The sequence below is a fragment of the Gopherus flavomarginatus genome, chromosome 19 (genome assembly GCF_025201925.1).
Source record: "Gopherus flavomarginatus isolate rGopFla2 chromosome 19, rGopFla2.mat.asm, whole genome shotgun sequence".
In the NCBI taxonomy this organism is placed as follows: Eukaryota; Metazoa; Chordata; order Testudines; family Testudinidae; genus Gopherus; species Gopherus flavomarginatus.
Window position 1 is genome coordinate 17,960,652 of NC_066635.1, and position 18,333 is coordinate 17,978,984.

Consider the following 18,333-nt stretch of genomic DNA (forward strand, 5'->3'; position numbering starts at 1 on the left):
CAACAGTGACATTTGCTACGTTGCTGCCTGGCAAATTTTGACCAGTCAGAGCCCTGGAAAGATAGGAGAGAAAAAAAATCAATGTGCTTCTGTGCTACCTATGACTACAGCTTTGCTGCAAGTGGAATAAAGATTTATTCATCCACCCTACACACATTTTGTAAAACAAAGTCAATGCTCATCTTGACACAGTTATTTTATAAATCCAGGAAAAATGTTATATTTTCTACAGGGGACAGGAAGTGTCTTCCACTCACCGATCAAGAAGGCCACAACTGGACCGTGGCCAGCAAAGGATCATGGTGCAACACACTCATCAGTTTCAGCACTGGCATTTCCGTATTGCTATGCTGCCATGTTACTGTTCTACAATACACTGCTACTGTCTTTTATTGCAGTTGCTGTGATGCTAGATGAATCTCAGGTGCCTAGTGCCAAGGAGAGTCAGCTGAACAATGGAGCTAACGTCTATTGCCCGGCTGCAATGCATTGTCAAGGTCAATCTTCAGAACACTCTGCCCAAGTTTACTTAAAGCTAAGAACTGATCCATTTTCTAATTCATACTGGTTATAAGATCAGTTTGATGCAACTGAATCTATTCGTGTTCTGTGTTTAACCGAAATAGAAGTGCCTTTACCCTGTAACTAAGAGAATGAGTATTCAAATCAGCCTCCAGTACGAACTTGAAAAAAAGAAAATATTTTGCTTACTGGTAACTTGCTGTTCCTTGATACTGGAGTGTAGAGTTTGGATCATGCCATCCTAGCAAAATAAAACATGTCAACTCCCCTCAAAAGGAAAAGGGATGCTTCATTCATTGTTAAAAAAGCCTCTGAATTCAGTCTTGAACTCATTTAAAAATCAGCATTAGCCCCACACACAAAAATAAAGTATTAGATTTTATTAAAATGCAAATCAATCAACTAATCTGTCTTTCAGGTAACAGTTGAATAGCAGGATCTGTGTCAATTAAAATAGTTTCCAATTTATTCTTTGCTGGAAGGAGGGTGGTATCCTGAATTCTAAAACCGCCTTGTATGATTATGTATTTTATACCATCTCTGCTGTCTCATACCTTTCATATGTTCTAGCTAATTAAGCATATTTTCTCTCAATATTTTGGAGTAACTGATATTTCAGTGTCATGCAGGGTGTACCAATAGTGGGGGAAACCCAATACTTCCATAAATTCTGGCATAATGTCATATTTATAGAAGCCAGTATTAATGTCATTCATCCACCCAATTAGGTGACCACAAGTAAACATATTATGTATAAAATACCCAAGGAGGTTATGTTATAACCAAAGCTGAAATAGCTCCTGCTGAGATGTACTCGTTTATAACTGGCCTGATTTCCAGCAGGGCACAGCTCCCAACAGCTGCCACTCGGGTAAAATCAGGCCACTTATTTAGGAACCTACATTTTGGCATTTTTGAACATTTTGGCCAGTGCTTTCACCCAACCCCCACTGGATGTACACTCCAAAGTTCCAGAGAAGAGAACACTTTTTATAATCTTTATCTATTACAGACAAATGTCAAAGCAAAACAGACAGTTTTAAGTGATTGAATAAACATGCAACAAAAAAGGACATACCTTTACATTTTTGTAGAAGCGCTTTGAAATTCCTCAAGATAAAAAGCACTATGCACGTTATTAATTATCCTTATTAATTTACCATGTACTAGAGCAAACCAAAGAATGAGATAAGTTCTCAAATTCAGATGGAGAATATATCTCACTAGCATTGCAATCTTCTCTGTTAGGATCCCCTCGTCAATGCATCAAGATGTGACTAACGATTCAATGCTTCTCTACCCATTAAAACCGGTGTGGGAGCCAGGACTCATCTCACCAACTGACCTTGTGTCAGTGACCTCTTCATTTCTCAGTTAGTCCATCTGTGAAATGGCTATAACAATGCTTACCTCCCTTTAAAGTTGTCATGAGATTTAAGCAATGTTCGCAGAACTCTTCAAGATCCTGACATGACAGATGCTCTGTAAATGTAATCTGAATGGACCAAAAGAATACAGACTCCTTTGTTGTGCATTAAAATAAGTAACAGGTTAAAGACTTTAAAAAAAAAACCCATTGAAGAGAGTTGCTTAATTAAACTAGCATATATCCCTCAAATCCACATTCAGACACACCGAATGCATTCACTGTACTGTCAACACTTGGTTAGTCAATGTACAGGCTATTTTAATCAGATTATTTAAAGAACAAAACAGAACCAATGTAGTTAAACAAGTCAATGCAATGGCCATCTTGCTATTATACTACAAACATATGCACACATTATTTATGCAAGATAATCTTCATCTGAGATTGGTCACAGCAGGCTAATAAATCCCCCGTATGGGGATTTAATTTTCAGCTTTTGACCTTCTGATGTAAAAAAACAAGTGAATCATCTCCTCTTGCCAGATTTACACCAGTGCTAACCTCTGTAGAAAGTGTGTCACTAGTGGAGAGAAAAGGAAGAGGCCTCAAAGAATCCTGAATGCTGAAGTGAAAATTCACAAACATTTTCCAATTGCAAAAATATCCTTGGTTACGCATGTGCGTTCAGCTGGGAGCGGTTCCAGAACTGACCTTTTACACATAATAAGCAGTGCTTTTGGAAGCCCAGGCGTTTGGATTCTGGAATTCACGCTACCCAGGGATGGGGAGCGCCTTTTTCTGGCCATGTTAATGGCATTTTAGCCATCGGCTCAGTCAACGCACAGCTGCAGCATTTGAAAATACTGCCGCAGTACCGTGCATTTCAAACGAAGGTTCGGGAAGTTGGTTTAACACAAAGGTAGGTCCCCACTCTGCAGTATGATCTGCTTAAACAGCCACCTTCGGAACACCCCTAATTTCAATGGGATTCTAGACAGGCGTAAGGGTCTACTTGTGCGGACAAGACTGCAGGATCAGGGCCACAAATACAAGATGATCAAAAAGGGAAGGGTAGTGTATGTTCTTTAAATGGCATGGACAGATTCTAAACTGAATTGCAAAAAATATATGGGGGAGCCCTTTTGCAAGGGTACATTTCCTTCTTAACTCTGATTTGATACTGCACAATTCCGCTATGGGGTCTGCATGGAATAAAATAATCCTCAGCAAATTACAAGACATCCTAACAGACAAGACAACACACACTTTCTGAATGAACTTAAAAAGGAAGGATCCTGGCGCTTCCCTGGACATGACATTATGCACTTGGCACCGGTCTTGAAATCCAAGTTGGGGGCTACTGCCTGACTAAAAACTCTCTCAATGAACCCCACTGCGGCCATCACTAAGTGAACCACAGGAGTAGAGCGCTCAGCTACAAACTGCCCCGTATCAAGGAGACCAGATGTGACAACGTGGCGGCAGCTTCCGGCAGCACAGAGGCAAGAGTCCAAATGCACACGAAGGGTCCCACTGGGCTTTAGCCAAATGCAGAAAACAAAAGTAAGTGTCTGTGCATATGTTTTCCTTCTGCAGAGACTTGATGCTAATTCTGCTTGGGTTCCTCAGGATGCGTGATTTTGCCAAACAACGATCGATAAAGCTCCGTCCTGGGAAAAAGGGAGAAAGGAGGGGAGGGGAGTAACTTTTCAAGGTCAAATTGGAAGCAAGAGGTAGGCAGCGCTACCATCCGCTGCTTCTAATGAAAAGGCCGTCGTATAATTAAAAATGCATTCAACAATCTTTATTAATACATACAAGTGTAGGGAAGAACTTGTGTAAGCCCAATCACATGCAGTACAGAAATATGTAAATATTTCAGTGTGGCTGGATACCATCTCTCTAGGGAATGAGGTTTTCTATAAGTTTGCCCTTTACAGACAGCCTCTTCAAGTAAGAAAACAAGATTGAATATTTTAATAGGCTGTATGAGAATGCAATGCCATAAGGAGGATTCAATCAGCCAGCCTATGTGGGACTATAATTTAGTTTTCATACATTTTCTTGGATTTGACGGTACTTGAAAAACAATGAAAATGACCCAGCAACAAGATTCCAATTAATATCACACATGCAGCAGTTCTGATAAGAGAAGCGAGTTTCCCTTTAAAAATCTCCACATCATAGGCTGGTTTTCCTTCTTTATTTTTAAGCTTAAAACCTAAGTAGTCAGAGAAGGTGGTGGTGGGGGGATTATTTACAAACTCCAGCTGCAAAACAGAAATGTATGCGGTCATGGCAATCTAGAGAATCCTTAAGGAAAAAGCATTCGGACGGGGCTACATTCTGAGCTCCCAGTTGTACTCAAAGTAGAGAGGACACAGAGATATGGCAGGTAAAACTCACAGAAGAGAAACTACCTCCTTGCCTGTGTTGCTAATGTCATCTAGGATTATTAAAACAAAGCATTTTAAATAAAATCAGAGGTGCCAATCACCCAAAACTCACTCAGGCCAGGAGCTGTTTAGCCATGATTTCACTGAGATTTGGGGCGGAGAGGGACCCTTTTCTGTCTAGTTAATTAATTCATGAGAGATGGGGCCAACGTATGAAATTCAGACCTGGACTGAGATTTGGGCCCCTGTGTCTATTAAAAATACAAGTTGTTTCCTAAGAAATATTGTGCACATGCACGTCGCACACTAGACTATTATGAATGATACATTTATACAGTATCGGCTGCAGAGGAAAGCACTTATTTGTACGTCCTACCCCCTTCATCTGATTTCTCCATTTACACTGGAACTGCCTATATCTCTGTACACTTGCAGTATTAGCACTAAGGGGCAGCAGTCTTTACAGAGGCCTCTAGGTGCTACCAGAATATAAATAGAGATTATTGTTAATACTGTGACACACTTACAGTGTGTATATATATTTACACACACACACACACTCTACATAAACAGCATTTCCAAATAGCCCTAAAGAATGGCTTGACATCACTTTCCTGAAGGTAATAACTAACAAAACCACACCACTGTTTCCTGCAACACTCAGGGAGATGAAGAGACAATCAGTTCAATCCCAACGGGAAGGGAGTTTATTAAACTACATTTAGACTGATTTAACATCTAAAACCCCCATGTGTGGGACAGCACAGGAGGCCACCACCTTGGCTGAGGGGAGCTTGGCTTCACTGCTAAGTGGAAACAATGAGAGGCAGGTGGCCATTTTGAAAAATGGCATATTTGCTACAGGAAATTTTATCTTCACCCCTATTGAAAATGATCAGAGATGGCTGCCATTTTGAAAAAGGAAAATATTTTGTGGAATTTGCAGTACAAGAGCATTGCTCATCAGCCAGCCTCTGCTAAAGAGGCAACTGTAAATTACAAAGAATAACAGCAAACAATGGCCATTCATCCTGAAATGCTATCTTCAAACGTAACCATTGCATGAGATTTCAATCAGTTTTAATCATATGGGAAACTAGAAGAACCTACATTATCTCATTAGTAAGATCATTCAGGACAAAAAAGTCAGCTACATGGTGCTACATTTCTTAAGGGCCCACTTTTTAAATCAATATTAACTCATAAGCTAATTATCCAATTAACTGGAAAAGTCTCAGAAAATTCATTATTTAGTCAGAATAAGTATTGCAAATGGGGGGAGGGAGGTGAAATAGCTGTATATAGTGGCTGAATTCGTGCTTTCAGTGCAAAGCTCAACTCTGCCTTAACTATGGAACTGCACCTGGAGCTTCCAACAGACACAGAGAGAGAGAACGGCGTAATCTATGACAGACTAAAAAAAACCCCAAGCTCTCTGCAAAACGGAGCTGACATTTGAAAAAACTGGCGTATCCTGGACTAGAAGAAAACAAGATGGCAGGGCTAGAATCCTGGAAAGGCTCAACTGAAATGCACAAGGTGCCAAAAACACGGTGCTTGGGGACAAACTGTGCCACGCACGCCCTACGGACATGACCAAACACAGTAAGGAGGAGTGAGGAAGAGCAATTCTTCACCGGGGCCAAGCTTTGTTTGTGATGCAGATTTGCAGCCAGCCGGAGAGGCGCAAGAGAAGGTGGAAGTGGGGCAGTTTAGGTTCTGATGCGAGACAACAGCCGTTTTGTAATGAAAGACGGGGGGAGGCCAGTGGCTCTAGAGAGGCACAGCTTCTTCCAACGACAATGTGCCACGGTCACTAGGTCAGAGAGAAATCAGCTGTTTTAAGTGTGAAAACTCAATATTGCATGTTAATAACACGGAGGGGTGGGAGGGAGAAGCCCTCTGTCTTCTATCTCCCTCTCAGTTTCATATTGTATAAATGCAGAATAGCCCAGTGGAATAAACAAACCAAACTCCCCTGACAGATACAAACAGCCCTCTGATTCTACCACAGACCGCGGCTTTAAAGTCAGCATCTTCATTGCGCTTTTAAAATAAAATAAATAAATAGCTAAAAAGCGCTGCATTACTCTGGCAGCCTCCCTGCCTATTAACCGATAAGTATCACTGTCATTTGCTGTTTCAATTGAGAAATTAGATAGCATAAAGCAGGCAGTTTTACTGACAAAAAGGACGTTGTGACTTTAAGACTCCATCATTTGACTGGGGGGAGGGAAAAAAAAATGCAGCGAGCGATGCTATTTAGTCCTTCACAATCATAGCCTTCCAACCTTGCCTTGCTTGCTTGAGCCAGACCCCGTCATTACCACTGAGCAAATGTTTCCACTTGTACTGCAGTATCAGTGAAATTGCTGGGCAGAAAGCAGCAGTTACTGTCCGCAGCAGGGTTCACATGTCAGGAGCGGAGAGGGAAATGCTGAAACGGGTGTTTTGATAGAACATCATTTCACACTCAGGTGGGCAAAGCTGACAAACACACGCCGGTTGCTCATGTCAAAGTAACTTGAAAGACCGAGTAGTTTGGAACCTTTTAAGGAAACGTCACCGATTTTGCTCCTTTCCTCCCTTCCCCAACCCCCGACACAGCTCATTTTAAACAGCAAGGAGGACTAATCATATTGCGGCAAACGGCCTCAGAAAGATACATTCTACTGCCAAATGCATCACTTTGCAGGCTTCCTACAGACACAAGGCTCCTGAAGTCTCATGAAAAATAGAGAGGCATATGCACTGATTATTCCCCACCAGAGCCCCGGGCCCTGTTACGTCCAGATGAAGGCTCTCCAGTCAGAGAGTAACTCCGCTACTCACACCAGCAGATGTCATGTATACACTTTTCCCATCCCGGGCATTCCAACGCCAGCACGGAGGCCAGCGGAGATCTGCAGCTGCTGCCGTTTTCCTGGGCTCACGCCCACCAGGCACTTGTATCTGTACACTGGAGCTTACCACCATTTTGGGCTCTTTGCTATGGTCCAGTCTTGTGTTCTCCAGGATGTGTGGGAGATTCTCCCAGTTGTGTTCTGGTTTTGTCTGTTTCTAGGACTGGCAATAGGACAAGCCACCGTCAGATGGCATTCTATGAAGACGTTTGCTCTGTCATTACTTCTAAATCATACGCTCAGCACCCAAGACATCAGACCTCAAATAAATATTTGGATGGGGCCATGTGACCAGTCCCAAGGAGGTGTAAGTCAATGCTGTCCCTCAGTAGGCTTATATCCAGCAGCTTACACACATTCTCATGCTACTCTTCAGCACGTTGTCCTCACCCAATAAAGAAGCTGCTCTTTTTTATCCATAACCCACATAATAGTTAAGGATACAAAGCCAGCCAGTTAACTCAGGTTCCAACACCTCCATCATCAGCCAAAGCAGATCCCAACAGAACACATCCCACAGTCCGGAGGTGGCACATTTTGGGGGGGCCTACAGCACTAAAACAGAAGTCATCCAATGCGCAGCGTTGACTCTGCTTGCAAACAGAGTAGAAAGCTGCTGCTAAACTTTCTGAGAGCCAAGGAGATTTTGCAGAATATTGTTTCCTCTGAATTGAAGAGGGTTATTAAACTCTTGCAGGTATCTGTCTAGATAGGCCTATGTAGGTCATAGCTCCAGTATCTAAGTGCCTCACAGTCATTAAGCTATTTATGCTCATGGTACCTTTGTGAATTAGGGAAGTATTCTGCCCATTTTACAGATGGGAAAGCAAAAGAGCAAGGGACTGACATCCCAAATGACACAGGGAGCCTGTGGCAGAAGGAGGACTGGAAACCAAGTCTTCCACGCCCCAGTCCTGAGCCTTTCCCACAAGGCCACCTTTCTGCTATTGTACATTCTGGGTTCCATGCACCTGGTGCAGAAGAGGGTCGTTATACAGAAAGGGGAGTCACAAACCCTTTCAGTGGAATGTGGGTTGGCAACATGGGGGACATGAGGCCCCTTTCATTAGGGTTAGATGGAAGGAGAGTACCACTAAGATCACAGGATGCGAAAGGCTGAGAATCCCTGCAGTAGGACATATTGGAATGGCTAAAACAAGAAATGGGGACTCTGCTTTGGATCATTCCTATGTACAGAACTCCATTAAGCAGATTCCCCCAAGACACAGTTAGCCCTGGTTGGGAGCCATCACACTATTACAAAAGCAAATTCAGTGAAGTACCTACCTCCCCATCTACCAAAAACCACATCACATTTAAGATGCGCACACAAATCAACAGAAGCCTGCCCATCCAAGCCCCTGCTGGGCTCTCATCAGCCACTCACACTGCAATGGCCATAGAAGAATGCACTAACATCCGCAGTACATTCAGTGGCACCTGGCAGCCAAGCAGTGAAAAAGGCTGATGGCTCGTGCTAAGGACACGGTGCCTGCTTTGAATTTCAAGCCTCTGGACTTGGTTGGTTTTTGAGTGCACAAATGCATGCCCAAAAAAACCAGGGCTATGTCAAATTACACATTTTCAGGCCAAACTCAGCTTAACAGAGAAGCACTTTGATATTTAACTACTACCTTGAACATTTGCTGTCAGCCTAGGTTGTGACCCTTTCTCTCTAGTGGGGCACTGATGTCTCAAAGTTTCTCCTATTTTTGTTTAGTTACTTGGTTTACTCTGAGGGTTGGGGTGTTCAGGAATCAGCGTCCCATTGACACTGACCTCAGGGACCAACATTAGCAAAATCATTTTTAAAGCAAGCAAGTCCGGTAGGGGCGTTAAAAGTAACAAGGCATCTTCCTCAGTTGGGTGATGCTGCCTGAACACAGACAAGCTCCAACATTTAGAACACCATGTCCCCCACAGCGCAGGGATCACTTGCAGGCCACACGCAGTACGGTCCTGCCACACCATCCAGACTGCTCTGCTGTGTTGCACCTTCGCTTGTAAAAGTGGGTAACAACAAACCCTTTAGGCTCACAGGCACGGGCCTGTGTGTTCCATATTGAAGTTAAAATTCTAGCAGGGCTTCCTGAAAACCCCAGGTGTGAAACAAACCACCAGCCAGCTCTGAGAACCGACTGCTGCTGGTGCTGAGATTACACAGTGAAGAGAGAGGTTATTTGCAAATGGGAAAGGGGGAGGGAGTTGTAAGAAATGTTTTAGCCAGCCAAAAAATGCCAACCCTTTATTATTATTATTATTGCTGCTGCATAGGCTACCTTTCCCCTACAGCATCTCCCCTCTGCAGGATTTCACCATGCAGAGAGTAAAACTCATCAATCCTCCAGGTTTAACCTTGTCTCTGTTTCAATTCACTGGGGTAAGTGTGGGTTTTAATACTTTCAGGCCCCTGAAGGCTATGCATAATGAACTCGGATTTGGGCTAAAAAAACATAAATTCCCCCCCTACACCCACATATATTAAAAATCAGATTTGAGCCAGTGAGTCGAAACACCCCACCCCAAGTCAGCGAGGGAAAGGAATAACCTAGACGGAGTCATTAATAGCACTTACACCTGAGGTAGAGTGTTTGGAAGGAGCAGGTCGATACAAGGGTCTTCCTTGAATTAAAATTTAACTTACCCTTTATTGCAACCTACAAAAGCAAGTAATGAGCACTAACGTTTTTATTTCTTTTAAACTGTCATTTAGCTTGTAGAGGGGATAATTACCTATTTCCACTGTAGTAAGGTTTTATCACCCTTAGTGAGGCATTTTCTAATTTAATATTTTTACTGTATTATCATAAAACCTGTTTCTGGGGAAAAAATGATCATGAACCACACACCAATTTGCCATAAAACATGTGTGTGTAAGTACCTTGGCTTAATTATTTATGCATTTCTTCTGAGCCAACGCCAAAGAGTGAGAGCACGGGCATTAGCTATTAGATACATCCAGAAGGGTTTCATACCCTCCCGCCCAGCTCCGCAGCCTGGCATATCGTGTGTGCACATGGGCGGACCTGTGTTTCATCTTACTCTTCATTCAGCATCCCTATCAACTTTGAAGAACCCAGGCTTCTAATGCAATTTGTACCACCTATGTGGCTGCAAAAGTATGGTTTGTTTGGTGGGAAGAGAAAATAAAAGAGATGAAGGAATATCCCACAACGGTGGATTGTATGGAAGGGGGAAAAAAAAAAAAAAAAAACTTTGCAACTACGGTCATCCTAATTCAGCATACAGATGGGGGAGTTGTAGGGGCGGCCTTCCCTGTAGAGGTCAGAAACCAGTGACTTGCTCATCCTCCCATTCATATCATAATGAAGAGCCTCGGAAACACTGCTCCTCAAGACACTCCAAGGAGGTTAGGTATCATTATCCCCCATTTTGCCCAAGGCCACAATGGGATTAGAACCCAGGATCTCCTCCCAACCCTGTGCTCATTCCACTAGGCCACACTGCCATATTGATGCAAACAGATTACAAAACAGCTAGAGTTGCCTGAAATCACACAGTTATATTCTTTAGAGCAATGGTTTGCAACCAGTGGTCTATGGATGGGGCGTCCATAGATTTCCTAAGGGTTCCACACCTCTATTTGAAATTTCTTGGGGTCTGCAAATGAAAAAGGGTTGAAAACCAGTGCTTTTGATTAAAAGCATAAATCTTTTTATTTTAAAATAAAACCTAAAAACACATCCTCTCCATACACATGCCCTCCCCATCCCCGGTTGCGAATGAGATTTTGCCAATCTCAAAATTCCTATCACCACCACAGTATTTTTAATGGCTGTTCACATGCAAAGTCTTTCCTACCAACAGGCAGGCAAGCACACACACTAGGATAGAATGCCCTTAATGAACATTAGTTACAAAAACATGTCTAACAAATATGAAAACTAGAGTCCAAAATTTCAAAAAGATCCCCACATAAACTACTTTTCCCATTTCCTGTTGTATTATTCCAACAAGAGAGAGTTGGTCAGCCAAAAAAGGACAAAAGAGCTAAAATTATATTATTTAATTTAATATATATATAATTATAATCATGTTATTAATTTTTAGAAAATATAGATGTGAAATAAACCGACACTCATAATCTGAAGTGAATTCAATGCATAGGTGAAAGCAACCCCTTGAAAAAGGTAAATGGATACTTGAGTGATGTTGTCTGAATATTAATTTCTTTTTTTAAATTGCTTATATGTCTGACTACATAAAGAATGCCCCTCATCGCCATAATTTCGGTTACAGAATAAAAATGTGTGTCTCAATGAGGAGATCTCATGCAACGTCCAACAATCTATGATTAACATCAAAATAATGAAGCCAATGGAAGTCTAACTAGCAAGTGCATTGCATCTGCTGTATAAATTATATGAATAATGTTCTACAGCTAAGGTAGCCAACACATAATTATTTTCTATGTAGCAAACACGGACGCTACAATAAACCAGCAACTACAAAACATGCAAAAACACATCTGGCCAGATGACACTGCACCATCCAGTTACACAATGCTGCAGGAAGAAACGCCTTTTATATTCCCTTTAGAATTATGCAAGCTAAACATTTAACAATAGTACTATTTCACACGGTCAATATTGTCACAGAGCTTCAGGTGTCAGGATTCAATTCCACTTAGAATCCATGTGATGGGTTTATTTTTTTACTTTGTTCATTAAGGAAAGGGGAAAGTTTGTGGCTTTACATGAAAATAAAAGGATTCTTTACTACTATATAGAACCACTAGCCTTGCATTTGGCTGGAATGCTGCTGAATGGTAGGACAGTGATGGCAAAGAAAGGGGAATCTCATATTGCTTAAAAGACAAGAGGGTTTTTCTCCTTGTTTCTGAGCTATATTAATGTAGCAATGCTAAATGTATCACTCCGTCATTGTGCAAAGTTGTTGTAAAAATATTCTTTGATATATTTACCGCCCATTCTTCTACTTTCCTCGCCCACGCAGTCCTATTTAGGATAGGCCCAAGCAAGAGTCTGTATTCAAATTAATGGTATCTACCGAGATCCCAGTGATGGACTCTACTGGGAACAATGAATTATTAATAAAAAAAAAAACAGCAGCATGAAAACCACTTAGAGAGAGAGAGTGAGCATGCAACCTCTACCAAAACTAGATGTCATCTGCAGATCAGATAGTCACTTACTCCCTGGAAAACTTTTTGTCTGTTTCCAGTAATCTTTTGCCCACAGGAGCGAAGATCAGATTACAAGATCCCTGTCAGCTAGGGCAGATAGCCAGTGAGACAAAGCAAGCGAGCACCTTTTTAATATTTATTTATTTATTTCTATTAAAAAGTTTTACCCTAAATCAGCATATGCAGGATTAGTGTCAGCTCAGCATTTCCGCAGCAGCAAGTTAGTTTTGGATGAATGTGCCCAGCAGAATAAGAAGCAGAGATCTGTTGGATGTTCACCGGACTAGCATTAAATTACCAGTGTCTTTTAAAACAAGGAACTCGGAATATTGTGCAGTTAATTCCCACACGGCCCGGTCCCTGCTATCAGATATACATGCAACTCCCTGCTCCTCCAGCTCAGGAAGTGTCTGGCCACAAGGTGGTACTGTCTGACTCATTTCCCCACCAAAGTCATGCACACTGAGGAGTGCAAAACTCAGGCTATAAATTACCCAGCAAGACAGCTATCCTCTCCATGCTCGATGCTTGAAGGATGTTCAGAAAGGTGTGTTTCAATTCCCTGTCTCTCAGTCAGGTCAGGATTGGGTCCTTCAAGCCAGCGCCAACGCTTTTAGCCCCATGGCTTTAAATTACGAAAGATGACATGTGACCTCTGGCTGGTCTCATGAGACCAGGCACAAGATTTATAAATATTTAAGAAAGCCAGTTCTAGCCCTACACAAAGGGACTCTGCACACCTCACTGAGGATGGATATAGGGAGGGGGAGAATAAAGGCACATGGAAGGATTGCTTCTCAAGGTATTTTCCCCTCCCCGCACTCAAGGCAGGCACGAGATTCAAATCTATCCTCACCCACTTGCTTAATCCAGATATTTCTCCCTTATTCTATCTTGCACTTTTACAACCATCTAGATAACCCTCTACCTGGCCTCAGTGCTTGAGAGCAAGAAACTGGGCCGTTCGCATTTGCATGACAGCTCTGGGTACCACTGCAATGAGCACTAGACAGATACCTAAAGATAAAGTAGGTGGGAGCACCAGAAATGTGCACGTGGATTAGTAGTTGGGGAAGCAATGAGATATGAGGAGATGGAGAAACCTCTGATGCACTCCTTCACCACCGTAGGCAGTTCCAATTCCCATCATAAATCTCCCCTAAATTTTAGAAACTTTACCTCTCTGATCTCCCTTCTTTGAGTACATTAGTCACTGTAATATTGTGTGTGTACATACACAACATGCAAGGAGGGGAATTTTCTTTGTGTACTTTAATACTCCATGTTCCTGGGATGATTTCCCTCTTTCACAGCTTGACTGTTTTATAATAGATTTGACGCAAGAGAAGACAAATTGTCTCACAAAGGAGATCTTGCAATCTCACAAATCATTTTGCAGTCTTAACAGGTTTTTTTTTCCCCTTAAAAAGGAAATTTCCATAACTCAAGAGTTTGTCTTCTTGCTAAATATGTTGAATATTGAATGTAAGGGCTTGATGATTCCAGAAAACTGGCATTAGCCAGGGTTGCGTTTTCTGTTTCATGACTGCCAGCTTTGAAAAGATGAAGCTCCTTGTTCAAATACCAACCCCTTTAACAACTATAGTTAAAAGCCATGGGATGCTTAACTGCTTATACGTGAATCAATTTCTAAAGAGTGAACTACTGGTACAAAAAAAAAAAACAAAAAAAACCCACCAAACAAAATGATACACAGGAGCTGTGGGAAGTGCATCCTGGGAACCCCGATGCCTCAGAGCAGTAGTGGAGTTGAACGGTTTGTGTTTCACAGGAGGACATGTGCCTTGCTGGCGTTCCAAACAATTCAGAAACAGCTGAAGGTCTCTTGCGAGGCCACCACCAAACTCCAGGCTCTGTCCCCAGCTCACACAGTAGGTCCAACCATGAATCAGCCAAGCTGAGACAGCTGCAAGAGTGTTGGAGTGACAGTTCCCCACCAATATTTACAATAGAATACCCTGGCAATGTCAACAAGCCCCAGGAAGGGGCTGCAGTGTAAACGTCACAGGGCTTAACCCTTCCCCCTGGTGTACTTTAGGAAACAGAGCTCATTCGCAAGCCAGAAGAATTTTTTTTTCCCAGGGGGAGGGAAGGGGGCAGAGAGAATATTCAAATGGATTATCCCGGATGTTAGCATTAATCAATGAGAGTCACAGGATTAAGCCCACACAGAGTGGGCCAAATTTTCCGCTTGGTTATGCCTATGTAAATCTGGAATAATTCCACGGAAGTCAGTAGAGTTGCTCTGGATTTACACATGTGCAAGAGAGCAGCATCTCACTCTCTAGTTCCAGAAAGTGTCACTTTGGTTTATCTTATTTATTTCAGTAGATTCGGTGTTCGTGAAAGGTGCTGGATTGACGGCCCGAGAGCCCAAATTCCTCCATTAATCCAGCCTCTTGGTGGTTTAATACCAGACACGGGGAGTGCTGAGTAAAGGCTGGTATCTCGTGAACTTTTTTTTTTTTTAAACTCTTATGTAATGGAAGTAAATTAATCCTTTAATGCCAGGATTTCCTACTACGCACCCCCCACCGCTCGCAGTGAGACGCGCTGTGACTGACACAGTAATAGCACTAACTTCAAGAGTAAGGAATGCTGATCAGGAAGAACACGTCACCCAGGTCAAACCCAAGCAAAACAGTCTAAGTCAGTCCCTCACTGGCAGGCAGTTAATCTCCACCTTTTTTCAACATACTGGCAAGTACCGGTACTAGAACCGCCTTCTCACTGTAGACTGGGTTTGAACTCATGACCATACATTTGATCCTGCATTACACAGGCTACAAGACTTCCACGAATCCATTCCTGCTTCAAGCCCAATCGCCCTGGTAGAACTATAGCATATGTTTTAGAAAAAAATCCAGTGACGATTTATAAATTGCCAGTGGTAACAAGTAGGGTGACCAGACAGCAAGTATGAAAAATCGGGACAGAGGGTGGAGGGTAATAGGAGCCTATATAAGAAAAAGACCCAAAATCAGGACTGTCCCAATAAAATGGGGCCATCTGGTCACCCTAGTAACAAGTTTACCACAATGCTTTCAGGAGACAAAACGCGAGACTGTAGGCACATGTATGAGAAAGTGTGTACTGAATTTTTTGGGGGGTGGGTGGGAGGGAGGTAATTAAGAACAGCGCAATGAAAGATAACTGAGTTTCTCCATGCTATGCCAATCTCAAACTGCATGGGAAAATATATTCAGTGAACACCATTCATGTGTCTACTAAGAAGACAAAATAGTTACCTTTCGATGTATACAACTGAAGAGCAGTAAGACTTGTTAAAACAATTCTTAGATAGAAGTACAACCAGGCAACCATGTGTCAATTATTGCATACATGCCCAAGCATACCAGGTATATTGTGTGTGGTTGAGGGGTGGCTGTGTATATATTTTGTACACATGAACACACACACATGCAAAAGTATACACACATGAACCACACGTAGTACATACATTATATATATACACACAACTGTCCACCATCACCACCACACAGTTGTCCAGATGACAGTAGGGATACAACAAAAATAAAGATCAAGAGTTTTCATAAATTCTGCAATCTAGGAAGATTTTTCATGCTGCTGTTTTATATAGTTGATAGATATAATCAGCAATGGTCTTGATCCCAGTTCCCTCTCTTTCTAAATGTTGGGAAAATCCAGGCCCTGATGCACACTTTGTGTCTCCTGCCCAGTTCTATATGGGCAGGTGATTCAAACTCCAAAAAGTCCCAATTCTGCTTGCACTGACGCCAATGGAAGTTTTGCTGCTGACTTTACTGGGCACAGGCACAGTGTGATTTCAAGGCCGTTACTGAGGAGCTCATTAGTCCATGAACGGAGGAAGCCAACAATTATAAGTTAATTTGCATACTACATCTGTACTGGTTACCATGCTGCAATGGTTGGCTTGAACCTCTCTCATTGTGCAGAAAAAAATCTGTCAAGGCTTCATAGCAAATCCGTCCTTCTGGTGATGTCACAGGGCAAGATATCACAGCTCAGCACTGACCAAAGAACCATTTTCCAGCCTGACCCTACACCTGCATCGTATACAATAGAACTGCAGTAAGAAATAGGCCCATGAATGGCATCAGCTGCATTTTATTTTTCTAGCCATTTGGAATCCAAGAGGTTTGAAGGAGATTCCAGTATTCTGCTCTTTTTTAAAATACTGCGTATTCTACAGGCACCCACCCCATGAGATGGGGGGCTCGGCTCTTTATTGGGATGAATTTGGGATGACTGAATTACTTTAACAGATTAATAAGTGTTAAGGCCGGAAGGGATCTCAGACCATCCACTCACATCTCCTACATAACACAAGCCGTTGAACCTCACTCACTCCCCCCTGCGCTGAGCCCAGTGACTTGGGCTGGACAACGCATCAAGTCTTGACTTGAAACCTCAAGAGATGGAAAATCCACCTCTTCCCTTGGTAGTTTGTTCCAGTGGTTAATCACCCTGCCTGGTAAAAACTAGCCACTTATTTCTAATTTGAATGTGTCTGGCTTCAGCTTCCAGCCACTGGTTCTTGTTAACTAGATTAAGCAGCCCTTGAGTACCTGCTATTTCCTCCCTGGGAAGACGCTAGACACCATAATCAAGTCTCCTCTTGATCTACTTTTTGATACGCTCAACAGACTGAGCTCCTTAAGTCTCTCACTGCAAAACTTCTAGAGGTGACTATACATACGCACACACTCCAATGGATGTGGAGGTAACAAGCAGACTCCTTTTCACAGTCCAGTGGTAAAACACGTAACAGTTTTCTTACAATAGTCATCCGACATATGTAAAGGGAAGGATGATATTTGGGTTCAGGCACTGGACTGGAACTTAGCATGTGTAGACACTATTCCTGACTCTGCCAAGGACTTCCTGGGTCACCCTGGGCAAGGGTAACTTAGGGGCAAATTTTCAAAAGCACCTAAGGAATTTAGGAGCACAAGACCCATCGATTTCCAATGAGACTTGTATTCCTAAATCCCTGAGCATTTTAGAAAATCTCTCCCATCACCTATCTGTGTCTCTATTTCCATAAATGTCTCCTAAGCTCAGGGGGTGCTGTGACAGTCGATACAATTTGGTTTCTATTAATGGGATGCTGGGATGGAAGGGGCTACAGAAGTGCTATTAAGGGCATTCAAATAAGCTCCATCAGTATCAGGTTCATTGCTTACACGGGGAGCAGGGGAAGCAGGAAACTGCACTGCACCCTGAGCCATCACCTCTTCTCTCTACACATGCTGCAAATGAATATTTCCAGCAGAAGGCCATGTGAGGGCCTGAATGGAAGTTGAAGATGCCTGCACTACAAGAACACTGCTTCCTACAGAGAGGGAGGGAAATCTCGCAAACTCCACAGGCCTGCAGGCAGAAACACTCTTATTTTAGATATAACTATATTTATGTATTTTATAGCTACGGTACAGTTAGGGCTCAGTCATCAGAGATGGAAAAGTGTCAGGGCCCCCTCTACAGTAGAGGTACAACCACACTCCTGTAACCAGGCCATGGCACATTCCAATTGGCCGGATCCCCACAAATGCATGCGGTGTGTCCACAGAGCACCTTTCTGAATATTATGACTACGCTGGTGCATCCTCACTCACCACACAGTGCCTGTGCGTCTGCGTCAGTGCATTCTGCGATAACCTGCCCAGCTTCCCCCAATACCAGGGGAGTACCTGCATGCGAGAAACACACATATACAGGCAATACACTGGGGATATACACTGCACAGAGAGCTGGGAGAAGGGCAGATCAGCTAATCCAGTTACACAGACATAGCTGGAGGCACCGGTCTGCACAGCCAAATGGTATTGCAGCTTAACAGGAAGACAACGAGCAAGGAGACAAATGGCATAAGTACCCAGAGTAAGTAACAGTGTGTTAACTATGCTATGTGATGACACAGACCAAGTCACTAACTGGGCACAAACTTTG

At 42.7% G+C, this 18,333-nt stretch overlaps 1 protein-coding gene across 1 annotated transcript in view; it reads right to left on the reverse strand.

The window, feature by feature from the left end:
* Window positions 1-2,188: 2,188 nt before the first annotated feature.
* AATF (apoptosis antagonizing transcription factor) overlaps window positions 2,189-18,333 on the reverse strand; it is an 83,775-nt gene continuing 67,630 nt past the window's right edge. Inside the window, exon 12 of the mRNA XM_050929382.1 lies at window positions 2,189-3,561. Coding sequence (XP_050785339.1) covers window positions 3,498-3,561 — 64 coding nt within the window. The 3' untranslated portion in view covers window positions 2,189-3,497. The remainder of the gene's footprint in view (window positions 3,562-18,333) is intronic.